General features: G+C 48.6%; 2 protein-coding genes and 1 long non-coding RNA gene across 4 annotated transcripts in view; 2 read left to right on the forward strand and 1 right to left on the reverse strand.

Moving 5' to 3' along the window:
• Nucleotides 1–1028: 1028 nt before the first annotated feature.
• Nucleotides 1029–6974, forward strand: LOC105275962 (inositol-trisphosphate 3-kinase homolog). Of its 2 annotated transcripts, none has more exons than XM_011333201.3 (5): nt 1029–1763; nt 4898–5234; nt 5315–5523; nt 5598–6069; nt 6153–6974. In XM_011333201.3, exons 1-5 carry the CDS (start codon nt 1732–1734, stop codon nt 6354–6356), a joined length of 1254 nt encoding a protein of 417 aa, XP_011331503.1. In that variant the 5' UTR covers nt 1029–1731; the 3' UTR covers nt 6357–6974. The 2 variants fall into 2 exon arrangements, with proteins under 2 accessions (XP_011331503.1, XP_011331502.1); XM_011333200.3 differs by having other exon boundaries at nt 1031–1763; nt 4914–5234.
• LOC109610770 lies at nt 6974–13280 on the reverse strand. The gene is made up of 3 exons (XR_002193049.2): nt 13010–13280; nt 10207–10331; nt 6974–8299 (listed from the first exon to the last, which is right to left on the reverse strand). It is a non-coding gene; the product is annotated as an uncharacterized LOC109610770 (long non-coding RNA).
• Nucleotides 7115–13401, forward strand: part of LOC105275961 (cerebellar degeneration-related protein 2) — a 29725-nt gene continuing 23438 nt past the window's right edge. Inside the window, exon 1 of the mRNA XM_011333198.3 lies at nt 7115–8292. Coding sequence (XP_011331500.1) covers nt 8220–8292 — 73 coding nt within the window. The 5' untranslated portion in view covers nt 7115–8219. The remainder of the gene's footprint in view (nt 8293–13401) is intronic.

Below are 13401 nucleotides of genomic sequence, written 5' to 3' on the forward strand. Positions count from 1 at the left end.
CGCCGAGATAGCGACATCGATCGACGATGTTGAATGTACACGGACGGGCTCGAGTCGAGCAGCTCGTTCGGACAAACGGAAGAAATCGATGAAGAGTAATTAGAGAATCGAGCGTGCTGGAGCACAACGCGTGCGACCAACGGAACCATCCGGAGAACGGTGCTCGGGGATAGGAGCGGCCGCCGGGACGATTTTCTCGAAAAAATGTAGGACGGCGACCCGAATCGTTTCGTTTCACGCTTCACCGTGACACGCCTCGCGTTGCGAGGAACGCGAGATGCTCCATGGAATTTATCCTCGTTCGCCGTACCGCGGCTTACGTCGAGCAAGTGTGTAAGTTGCAACCGGAAATGAATCAGCGGCACGCGATCTCCGGTTGAAATTCTGGAAAGCTCCGGTTCTTGTATTTCTGTAAATGAGAATCGACTTACGTCAAGCTCGACAAAATGTGTTCGGTAGCAATTTCTCACGTCGCGTTCATCAAACATCCCGGCTGGGTGACTCATATAAATAAATGCGAATGGCTTTTCGCGAGTGAAAAAACAAACGAAGTGAGAGAACCATGGGAAAGAATCGATAGCTCGATCATTTTTCGTCCCGCGAATCTGTATTCCATGTGCGATTTAAGTTCGCAGACAACGATATATTAACGTAAATATTTTTAGTCGACGCTTGATAAACACGATCGAATCGTGCATATAATTATTCGAGAGATTACGAACGAGATTTATATCGTCGATCCGAGCCGAAAACACGTACGTACTTTCTCGGCGTGAGAGGAAGAGGCATTCGGCCCATTCGCGGTCGAATGCGAAAAAGGGGATCCGATTTATTTATCCCACAACCTCCTCCTAACCGCAAATTGCCGACGGCTTACGTTCCGTCGCGTACTGGACGGCCGGCGGTCGTTTAGGGGAGGGAGAACGCACCGATAAAACTACATTCGCGCTCTCTCGTCGCTCAGTGTTGCTCGCAGTTTACACGGACGCATCGCGCGGTGACGTCGGAGTTGGTGCGGCGTTCGCTTCGTTGTACGACACGAGCACAGCGGTCGAGTGTTGCACGCACGGCGGTGACGCAGGCGCGCGCGAGAGAGAAAGCTAGAGGGAACAAAGTCGGAGCGCGACAAGGCGAGAGAGACAGACACGGAACGAGAAGATGGGAAGGGAAACACGGGAAGCACAGTGGCGGCGAACGGAAGGATAAACGGACGCGAGAAAACGCGACAGAGCGCTAACGGACGCGTGGAGAAACGGAGGCCGCAGCGGGGAGACACGACGACGGAAGGCACGCGAGAAAGAGAGAGGCGGCGAGGAACGCGGCGAGTTTCGAGCGATCGACCAATCGGTCGGCGCGACTCGCGTCCACGGGCGTGAGCAAGGTGGTTCGAACTGCGCGGTGCCCCGCGTGCCGCTCGTTCGACACTTGGATCGGTTCGAGGGAGGTCCGTCGGCTCGATGGAGGTTAGGTTTGACGAGCCGCGGCAGTGAGACGAGCCGAGAGTGCGCGTCGTGCACCCTACGTCCCTGCGTGCGCGCGTGGGTGCACGCGTCGTGCATCCGAGAGGAGTGCCGGCGGTCAGCCGTTACGCGTCGGATCGTGCGTGCATGTGGCATCGACGGTGTGCCCGTTTGAACGGACGAATAATGTCAAGCAGTGTGTGCCACGCGCCCCTACCAGCACGAATGGAAGCGTTTACCACGAGGCTCTGCCTGCGTGCGGTCGATCAGTATGAGCGGCTTCTGCAAACTCACTTTAACAAGGTACGCGCCCGCCATCGCCGGACGGCGAATCTCCCGGACCCCGCGCCCTGGAAATCACCCCCCTTTTTCCCCCCTCATCCGCGAGAGGAATTCTCGTTCCTGTAAAGCCTTGCGCAGCCACGAGCCTAGAAATCGGTCCGATCCAGCTTTCCCGTAAAAGTGCCAGTTGATTGGCTATTCTTTCTCATTTCTCGGACCGATTTCCATAGCATCGTGGACACGAGGCTTAAGAGTCACCGCGTGTCTCGACGGTGATGCGAAGCCGACGCGGCGAGCACCGTTGGAATGCAAACTGCGGAATTGGTACGAGCGACGACGCACACGCGCAGCTGTGTCTACACGCTCGATGTATAGTAATCGGCGATAACCCGACGGCGAAGCCCGTCGTGACGTTTTGACGAAACGAGCCAGGCCGCGGCCGGCCGCGACGCGCCTGTGCAAATCGGCAATTAATCAGAGAACCCGGCGTTGCGTGCGTAAGACCGAATCGCGCCGCCTGATTCTCAACGGAAGATCGTTGACCTGTTGTACGCGCACCCTACTTGTTACCGATCCTCGTCCACGTCCACATTTCCACCTCGCTCGCTCGGCGAACGAGCGTGCACCGTGCAGACCGTCCCGAGACACGCGTTGCCATCGAGATCGTCATCGGAGCGACTCAATTTGCTTTTCCCGCTCAAGGGGTTCGTAATATTATATATGAAAGGTTTTTGAGGTAATTCTGCTCGACGCAAAGCAGACGTACGCGTTCTACGCGACTGGTGCAACAGGAGGTCGCCCGAGCAGTGGCGTACGTACGAGCTGGCTGTTCCCGCGAAACTCTCTCCGAAACTTTCTTTACTCCGGTTTAGAATTCCCTTACGGATGTCCTTCGTAACGTAATGTCATCCCGATTTACGACACCGCGAAAAACCGGACGCGGCAATTAATCGTGGTGGAGGGGGACCTTGAGACGGGATACGTGTGAGAAATAATGAGAGATTTTCCTATTGCGAAGCCACGCGCGGGTTTACCGGCTACGTACGTAGTCATCGTTGATGCGTTTGATGATTGATGACTGAAAAATGCGCCGGAGTCTTTAGCGCTCGGCGCAGCGTGGAAAACCGAGGAGGAACGACGTATTCGGTCATCGATAATCGAATAAAATTCTCATGTAAAATTCTTGCTCGATACTCTCGACGAGCGAATTCCGAGTGCGATTTACGCCGCAGTACGTCGGCGTAACCGAGAGAGAACCGAGAGAAAATCAACCCAGTTCCGTATCCGAATCGGAATCGCGTAACGAGACACGTCATACTCGACCTCAGCCCGGGGCTGAAAGGGTTAAGCATGCAACCTAGTTTGAACGAGAAACCGCTCGGCGATGCCTTGCGCCGATCTCGCGGCGCGATACGCGAGTGCGAGAGATCGCTCGAGGCGCACGGTGACACAGTTTTCAGCGCGGATACACTCGTTGCCCGCGCGCGGCTACGTGCGCGTGCAAGTCTCGTTTCGTTAGGAGTCGCTCGTAATTGCCGAGATAATTTACTATTTTAAATAACGGCGGTCTGTCGCCGAGATAACGCACGGCGTTCTCCGCACGCGCGCGCGACGAGAATCGCATCACTCGACGTCAGGCGGTTAATGGCCAACCGGCGATCGGCACCGTGAAAGACGATCGCGATTCATCCAACTGCGTGGATGAAAGGCCATCACGACGATTCGGGACGCCGAGGCGATGAATGAGCGAGCCGAATGCGCGTCCGGCCGAACTTAACGGACAAAACCGCTTAGCGCGCGCGCGGCGCCGCCGTTACGCGCAATTAACATTCATTAACACTTGTTTTTCTCTCGCTCAAACGTATTTATAGTATTTCGTAGTCGCGCGCGCGCGATGCGTCCGTGTTTTGTAACGAACTGTTCTTGTTTCCTTACGTCGTTTGTATTAATCTTCTCGCTACGCGATCATCCATAATTCATTAGTAAAAAATTTTCGTGATATATGCAAACCTGTCGCGTTTGCAATCACCTGCTGTTTTTCTGAGTAGGCTCTCTTGTTATTTTGTTATCCCGTTTAGTAATCTTCATTAGCAAAAAGCTATTTTTGCGATTTGCCGTGGAGATGCTTACGATGTTTACGATGTTTACAGTACGAGCGCTGTTTTTTTCTGTTTAACTAATTCTTCTTGTAATTTCACTGCACTGTTTTTCGGCACGCATAGCCGGTAGTTTATCAATTCTCGCAATTGCAGAGTTTTACGGAGATATCATAGTAATTTATCGTTACGTTAATAGGTATCACTAGTCCATGATAATTTGCAATAATTTGCTGAATAAATAATGCACATTACGTCCTCTCTCCCTCGTATCTCTCGTATCTCTCGTATCTCTAGTAGCGTCATTTAAGAGCCTCGACATTTCGATCGCCCCCGGAGCAATCGCGCGATTATAAATCGGCCCCGCGGCGACAAGCGCGGTGCAACTTGAATAAAAGTTACTGACGTCAATAGGTAGTCGCGTGAAACGTATTTGCGAAACGATCACACTTCAAGCTTTTTCCGCGTTCTCCCGAGGCACACCATTATCACCAGTTGCACGTTGCGGCTCCTATTATCATCGGCTTTTTGTTTGTTCTATATTTTCTCTGGATAATGAGGGATCTAAATAAATTCAAATGGCGTTTATCCAATTTATTGCGGCGCAATTATCGATACGATCGATGGTACGCTTACGCGACTTGCCGAATGTCCAGGTCTGCTCGCAACCGGAGAGAGAGACACGAATAACCGATATAACGGAGGCCGAAACCACGGCCGAGCAGCACGCAGTCAGTCCTTGCCGCGAAGATTAAAATGAATGGCGTATCGCGAAATCGAATATTCGCATCGAAAAGCGCGATAACGTGACTTAACGCGAATAATAATAAACAGCCTTCGCAACCCGCGCAACCGTCGACGAGTTGTGGAGATGGTAATGCGCGGACAATTTCGAGAAAAAAAGGAAAGAAAAAGAACAAGCTCGTCGCGGGTACTCGATGATTCCCCTTCAAAGACGAGTGATCTCGTCCTGTCGATTTCCCGGTTCCGGATGACTGAAATTTCTTCACCGGCCACCGATGATCGTACTCTGTGCCGATTGGATTAAATTCTTAGTAGGCTTCTCTGGTTGCAGCCCTCGAGCAAGGAACAGACGCGATTGAGCAATCATGACTCGACCTGCAGCAACAAGGATCATCGTCGGCAGAAGGATGGATCCAGCAGCGGGAGCAGCAGCAGCAACAGCAGCACTTACAGCGCCTTTCGTCAATGGCGACGAAGCACCTCGATGGGCTCGTACAACAGCCGCTCCAACAGCACCGGGTCCAGATCGTCCAATGCGTTCACGAAATTGCCCAATGATCCGGCTACCATCCGGAAGATGGAACAATTCCCTCTGGTCCTGTCCGACGCAACGATGCCGGACGAGGATCTCTCCCTGAAATTTCTCGCCCTGGTGTGTACATTTGCTCATGGTCGCGTCTGTTCCTTCGTAGAAGACAATCTGATTACAGCGAGAATGTTTCAATGTTGCAGAATGCTCTGGATCTGACGGCGCCGGCGAGCGATGTCCTCTTGAAGAACCGATTGAAATCCTGGTTCCAGTTGTCGGGTCATCCCGACGGCTTTGCGCCTGCCGGTCCCGGTACTGTCTGGAAGAGGAGGACCGGAGGCAGCGAGAACACGGAGCGTATCGTCTACGAAGCCTTGAGCAAGGACAAGGCGTTACGAGATTGCATTCCAAGGTAATTGAAATTCTGTCGATGACACGAACGAACGAGTCGCCAACTAACTTAACTATTCTCGCTGCTCCTCGCAGATATTACCGGGAGGTCGACTATAAGGGTGACACGTTCATCGAGCTGCAGGATCTATTATTCGGTTTCAACGATCCGCACGTGATGGACATCAAGATGGGCACGCGGACCTTCCTTGAATCCGAGGTGTCCAAGACCACCGCCAGGCCGGACCTCTATCAGAAAATGATAACCGTCGATCCGGACGCACCGACCCAGCTCGAGCACGAACAGCGCGCCGTGACGAAGTTACGGTACATGCAGTTCCGCGAGCAGCAGAGCTCGACCTGCAGCCACGGCTTTCGCATCGAGGCGATGAAGCTGCCGGGCGCGCCACCGATCACCGACCTCAAGAAGGTGAAATCGCACTCGGAGGTACTCGACACCGTGAAGCAGTTCCTCGCCAGGCGGGAGGACACTCGCCTAAAGATCCTCGCGCGTCTCAGGAGCCTGCGAATCAAAATCGAGGAGTCCAAGTATTTTGAAACTCACGAGGTACGATAATCCGCGTTGTAATCTGCGTTCTTCTCTATGCGCATTGATCGACATGCATGACGTCGTGTTATCTTATCTTTCAGGTAATCGGCAGTAGTATTTTCATGATTTACGACAACGAGAAGGTCGGCGTGTGGTTGATAGATTTCGCGAAGACGCGCGAGGTGCCAGACGGATGCAAACTGACGCACCGGCGTCCTTGGGAGGAGGGCAACCACGAGGAGGGCTTCCTCTTCGGATTGGATAATCTAATTTCGACCATTGAGGAAGTCCGCCTTGCTCCGTGAATAATTGTGCGACTTCTTTGCGCTGCGCAACATTTACTCATGTGTATATATATATATATAACGAGTGAAAAAGTATTCATAATTTCATCGATTCTTTTTGTATAATTCACCTCTATCAGCATCATCGCCAGTATCATCAGCATTGAAAAGAAAAGTACGTTGACAAATTGATTAACCAACCGTCACTGCACTCGTTTCGCTCATGTTCGCTCACCTTCTTCCGGCGTTCTTCTCGATGCTCGCAATATATATTTTCCGATATCTCCATTGTCATTATTTATGTCTGGTTACTACATCTGTATTTAACGTGGAAGACTGCTTTTTATTGCATTTCGCGCGCATTTTTATAAGAGACGCATCTCAAACGAAATCCGCAAGACACTGTTCTATGTACAAACGCGCGGTAAACGTGTAAATGTACAAAGATAATTTCTAAGATAGCGTAATCTAAGTAATCTAATGCGTAATTTAGGTAAAACTTATTTATGAAAAGTGCTTACGTCGAATATATAGATATATATGTATATGTATACAATAACGTTCTTACTTTTTTTAAAGAGTACTCGTTCTTGATTGCTTCGTGTTTGAATTTGTAGTGATTAATAAATAATCTTCAATGAAATTGTAGTATCCATTTATAATAAATTAAGCAAATCTTCTTACAGTCTCTATATTCTCAAGTATCATGTGGATATCTCACACACACACACACAGAGCCATCATTATAAAAAATATTTTTCTTAATTTAGCAACATAAATATGTAGCGATCCACATACATATCTTTAAAAGATTTTTGAATTGATATAAATAATTTTCTTCAATTATATGCGGTTTCATTACTGCTGTATTCAGTTCGCTGCGTTGCTTTAGTATAATATATATAATTGAATTTTTGTATCGGTTCAACAATCTCTCAACAAGGCAAAAAAATATGTTTTCCAAACAATTCAGTGGCTAGCAGATTGCATTAATTTTAATTTAACGTAAATTTACTTGAAATCTGTTGGCAGACGGACTAATAACAGAATAAGATCGAACAACAATAACTGATCGGAGCGGGCGCTTATCAGTCGCTCATTTATCAATAATCGCTAATCAGATTTTTTCGCATTCACTCTGAAATCGATAATTGTACAGAAGTCCAGAAATCAGCTTTAGCTCGAGCATCGTCGAATGCGAACGGCACAGCAGTCCGTAATAAGTTACGTCAGTAGAGGGTTTCGTGCCGACACGAGTGCGCGCATCGTAAACATTTCACAAAAGCGGTGAACTAAACAAACAGTCCGAAAATCCACGCACATGAAATTCCACAACGGTAACGGCAATACAATAACGGTAACACACATAAGAAGCGATAGGGCGGTGAACAAGTGCACGCACGACGAGTAGAGGTGGAACGAGCTTGTAAGCGACACGTATACGCGCGCGTGTGCGTACGTGTGGAATGTATAGAACCGGGTGTCGCGAGGTAGTGCCGGTTACTTTGACGCCCATGTGCCCCAGCTTCGGCTCGTGTCCTTTCACGCGTTGCTGTTAGCGGAACGATGTCCGTGGCGCGTTTCCACGCCGATTTCCGCGTGGTCGTGCCGACACCCTCGCGGCCGCGAAAATAATTTTCGCCCGTTTCCCCGCGACTTCTTCCTCGAAGTTTCTCGCGCGGTTTTGCGAAATTGATTCGGCGACTCTCCCGATTCACGCGGATTCACGCGTGGCGAAAGGACGCAAGGATTTCGCGCGGGCTCGCGGCGCGACAGGTAGATCGTGCGCGGTGCGCGTGCAGTGATCGACGGCGAGTTCCTTGCTGTCGGAGATAACCAACGTAACAGCGCGACGAGGACTGGATTCCTTCGTTGCGCCCGGCCATGGCGAGTTCCCGAGATTTGGAGAATGACTGGTCCACGCTCTGCCACGACACCGACTACTGGACACACAGCGGTGAGTCCTTGAAATAATAAATTGTAATAATAATAATTGAAATCAAATAAAAAGATATTACATAATTGCGATTGTAATACTACATACACGTATGTATTGGGTTGTAACATATTGTTTTGGCGTTTTTAGATATAATAATTACTATATTTAAAAATACTAAAAAACGGGAAGAATATACGTTATACAACTCAATATATATACATGAAATACCGGTTCTCTATTTATTTGTTATTCTATGAAATAACTAGTTATTATATAATATCGCCATTATACACTTTAAATCTACATATATGTAGCATATATGTTATATATATAATTATAATTGTATTAAGTTACATGCGCGCATATACTACATTTTATGAAATTAATCGCTTAAAGTGACTCGACATTTATAGAACGAGTTTTTCAATAGAACGGTGAAGTAAAACGTGAAGCTGCGACTGTCGCCTGTTTACAATATCCGTTACGAAAGTGAGACGCGACACGCGGCAATCGTGACATTTTGGGTCAACGAGAATATCGATGGATAAGTCGTTTCCGCTTATCTGTCACGTCGAAACGAAAACAAAAACGTTGCGATCCACTTGCTCAGACTCGCACTCGAGGATATTTCGAGGAAATCCTAATAAGTACAGGTCTGTCTCGCTTGCGCTTAGGCTTAAGAGCTCCTCTGAAAGTTGTAACAGCGTCGCCGCGGAACGCAGAAAAATAAAAGCCGCGTGCAGGAATTTATCAGATGGATCGACCGTTAATGCCCGCCGGGGATCCGCGACGGGACTTACTCCGGCTCGTAACTTTCTTTTCGATTGATAGAGGGAGACTATATTATCCGCGCGCGCGCGTTGAGAGATTTCACGCTGTAAACACAGGAAATGCGACACGAGACCGGTTGCCAGGAAAAAAGTTCCCTCTTCTGTGCACGCGCGGAAGGTCCGCACGAAAGTTCGCGCGGATGAGATTGCGGCCGAAATGTGTCGGTCGAAAATCTCGTTTGTAACGTAGGCGTGACCGAACGTAACGCCTTACATCGCGCGCGCTCGTTCGCTCGCTCGCACGTGGACATGCGCGAACTCGTCGCTTACTTTCCTCCCTCGTGAAAACTGCCGCTTACGCGCGATTACGTAAACGGCTTGTTATATTAGCGCCAACATCTTCCCGCATCGACAACTTCCCTTTACTATCGCACGTGAAAGTGGAAATTCTGAACGGCGTTCGATTTTGCGATTATGCCCCGCAACACGTTTCTCTTTTTGTCGCTAAACCTATTTTCTTCCCGCTTACGAACGCGCTATTTCGCTTCGATCCCACCTTCGCTCCGTCCAGTTTTCCTCAGTAATTTGAATCACCGTGGAATTGACGCGACCGGAATTTAAATGACGCACGATAAATACGCGAGTAGCGAGCGTAACGAGGCGACAATGTTGAGGCACGAATCGCAACGGGTCGGATCGTTAGACAGCGTCGATCGAAAAAAGTACGCAAAGACAGACATTCGCTGCAACTTCATCAGGTGCGTCGACCGATCGGTAGGATTGCGATAACGGTAAAGCGGAAATGCGATTTCCAACGAACAAATTGGAGACTTTCGAGAGCGCGATTTTCCTGCGGCTCGGCGAACAGACGAAAAAATCGCAGAGCGACGATATCTCAGTCACGAGAGGCCGCCGGGTGAGATGAGCGCGTTCGAGTAAAAGCTCGCGGACTCGCGTGGCCGAGGAGATAGATGGTATAGATTGGATTGGATCGACGGTGGCGGTGTGAAATCGCCGTGATCGTTTTCTAACCGCAGAAACGGAAGGCCGACTTTTCCGCGACTCTCGCCGCGGTGATAGCACGTCGATAATTCACTCATGACAACTGCCGCGATATCGGAACGGCTGCGCTAATCAAACCGAGACATCATTAACAACTCACCTGTCGCCTGCGGGTTGTTCCTCGGAAATCGGCGAAACGTAAGTACTTGTTTCACACTGAAAGGCTGAAACGATCATCGTTTGTCCGCAATGTATTCAAATTTTTCGAGTATTTGTATCTCGAATCTAATGAGAGAAATAACAATACAATTAAGAAGTCATTCTGGTAGTAGATTCGCTCAAAATATCAAGGTGAATTCAGCATCATTTGCGTCGACATTAAAATCGGCTCGTGAAGTCTTCAGACTTCACAACGAATTATGATCTAATAGCAGATTGACGGTAAAAATCAAGCAGAAACCACCGCAACATTTATGCAAATGATTGCGGAACGGTAGGTCTTGCGTGACCAACAGTCCACCATCATATTCTTACTATTAGATCTCGTTAGATTTCTGGTAGCATATCGCTAACGCTTGGCAAACTTTGTTTTATATCGATTAAACGCGAGCACAGTCTAACGGGAGAACCATGCGATATTTTAAGACAAACAAATCGAATCCCACGAGTGGAATTCCATTGCGCTCCTTTCGTTTGTCGTAATCTTAATCGCCCGCCAATCCCGGGAACGTGATGATCGGAAAGAGGAGACTCGGCTCGAGTCAGCTCCGTTCGCGCGCGACGGTATATTAGGCCAGAATGGTAATTTCTTCTAATAACAGGAAGCGCGTGGCGCTCTCTAGTATCTTCGCGAAGAGGAGAAGAACGTTCGTTCGTTCGTTCGTTCCCCGACAAGGGAGATGAGGAATTCCATGAGGAAGAACTGAAGAAAGTAGAGTACGTTCAAGTCGCCTCGAAGCGCTCCCCGTTGTCTACCCGCCTGATTATATGTCATTAATTCGGCGTATCGGCGCTCGCAACGAGTTTATAGATAATTATCCCGGCGATATCGAATTTTACGTCCCTCTAAAAAGACGGGACTCTTTTTCATTACGTTAGACATTGGACATGTACTTGCGAACGTGTAATCTCCCTGAAAGAATCGCGATCGAGTAAACATCGGTTACGGGCGCTCGATCTTTCCGCTTTGGCATTAAATAAAACGGATTCCCTGATGTGAGGTAGTCTTATCGACGACGATATTGGAAACTCGAATTACCGATCGGCCGATCGAAAGGAGGAGCGCCATAATATCTCGTACGCCATTAAATTAGGATGATACTTTCGACGATGGGAATCGACGTGTACACGGTGACGGGTGGGTGGCTATGCCAATTACCTCGGTCGGATCATCCTACCGAGGCTCACATTAGAAGGCTGTAATTAGAAGAATTCGCCTTTCTCTTCGGTCGATGCGCGAGGAAGATCATCTGGAAAATCTAAAGCCTCTTGTCCCAACGCCGCGTGTCAATGAACGTCGCACAGGCGAGACGACGAATAATTAGGAATCGCTAATTATTTATAAGCGGCATAAGTTGTACGTGCAGAAATCGCTTTAAAAATTCAAGAAACAGCATTCCATGAAGAATGTATTTTTGAATTTAGCTCTTTTAAAGACGAATGACTATTTTAAAGACGCTGGACTACAACGCGGCGATTTTTAATGGCGAAGCTATAAATATACGGAACGGTTGCTTTGACACAACGTCGGTTTCTGGAGGGGTTGTTGGAACCGGTTTTCATAGGAGAACAATTAATTACGATCCGTCGTGGATGGCGTTAAAGAATCGCGACGAGTTTCGTGCGTACATCCGTCGCGCACGTGAGACAACGATCGCTAATTATTTATAAGACGCGTACTTAATCATCGTGTAACTAGCAATAAACGGTCGCGCATAAAATTAAAATTTTACCATCACGACACTGTTTCCTAGAAATGAATTAGAAAATCAGGTCCGAATCACAAAAATCACAAATAACAAAAGTAACGGAAATCACGTAAGAAAAGCCGAATTCCGTTAATCGATCTCTACCTACTTGAACGAGAAATAAATTGTCGATTATGGTTCGGCGAAATCGTGAAGGCTCGCTCATTAATACGCTCATTCATTCCGATCGAGATGACAGGAAAAAAGAAGAAAAAAAAACAAACAGTGTATTCCTCAGAGTTGGACGCGCTCTGCGACGAAATGCAACGCCGGTTTGTATAATAAAATGCTTATCCCGTTTAGAACATAACGGGACAGATGAATTACTCCGAGTATTACCTGGTCGAAACGGACATACTCGCGCATGCATGCGCGCATGAATGCACGCGCAAAGTGCAGCGCGCCGATGTCAGCGCATAATGAATGCCGGCGACCGAACCGGCTGGAAAGGCGAACGATTGCGGATGTCACGATGAAAACTGTCGATTCGCCGAGTCATCCCGACGGCGCCGAATGAAAATCGCCAATTGAATATTCCCTTCCCGTTTCTCGCGCCACGAAGTGGCGATCCGAGAGGCTGATTGCTTCGAAATTCATTTACATATTATACATTTATAATCTCCTCCGCTCTCTAGCGGTAATGGTACTAGTGGCACACACCAGTAGCGACGGATTACGCAATGCGACACATGTAGCACATGAAGAGCGAGGAAACGAGGACTCTGCGTGAAACGAGTTACACGCGCATGATGTGTGGGGCATTCATTGTACATCGTGTGAAGCGTTTTCAGCAACGATAATCAGACTTTCTCCGATTTACGATTACGCCTTTCTCCCTCCCCCTCGATGCGTTATGAGAGCCAGAGCGTGACAGGGGAAGAATAATTCAGCAGGGGCATAGGAAACTCGAGCGAGTTACGTGTTACACGTATAGATAACGCACGAAATAAGGCATTACGCCGTTCATTATGTCGTAACGCTGCAGCATATACATACCGATGTAACGCACAACATTCACCTAGATTTTTATCTCACTCGTAGCGCCATGACGTATCTTTTCTTTGTATTTCGTCGATGCCGCAATTCCTTCGCGCGATCATCCTCCGTGAGGAGGAACGCGTATACTTAATCGGCTTCCCCGGATTTGGCTATTCGTAAAATTGCGATCTATTATATTATAGTATTCCATAGAAATTTCAACGAACGAGGCAAGGCAACCACCGGTCATCGATGGCCGCGTGAGTCCAACGTCCGTGCCCCGTTCTCCACCTTATATCGGCGAGGCGATACCGCGCGATAGCGCAGACGCCGCGGCGGTGGCGGCGGCGGCAGCAGTGGCGGCTCTTATTGATCGTTAGCCGTTGTGTTTCACGGTAAAACGGCGGTGC

This window comes from Ooceraea biroi, chromosome 9, assembly GCF_003672135.1.
Source record: "Ooceraea biroi isolate clonal line C1 chromosome 9, Obir_v5.4, whole genome shotgun sequence".
Taxonomy (NCBI): Eukaryota; Metazoa; Arthropoda; class Insecta; order Hymenoptera; family Formicidae; genus Ooceraea; species Ooceraea biroi.

Coding starts and splice junctions, on each gene's coding strand:
- LOC105275962 (XM_011333200.3), top strand. CDS start 1,608: ATGTGGCATCGACGGTGTGCCCGTTTGAACGGACGAATAATGTCAAGC. Junction 1,764..4,913: donor TGCAAACTCACTTTAACAAG/GTACGCGCCCGC, acceptor CTCTGGTTGCAG/CCCTCGAGCAAGGAACAGAC. Junction 5,235..5,314: donor CCCTGAAATTTCTCGCCCTG/GTGTGTACATTT, acceptor TCAATGTTGCAG/AATGCTCTGGATCTGACGGC.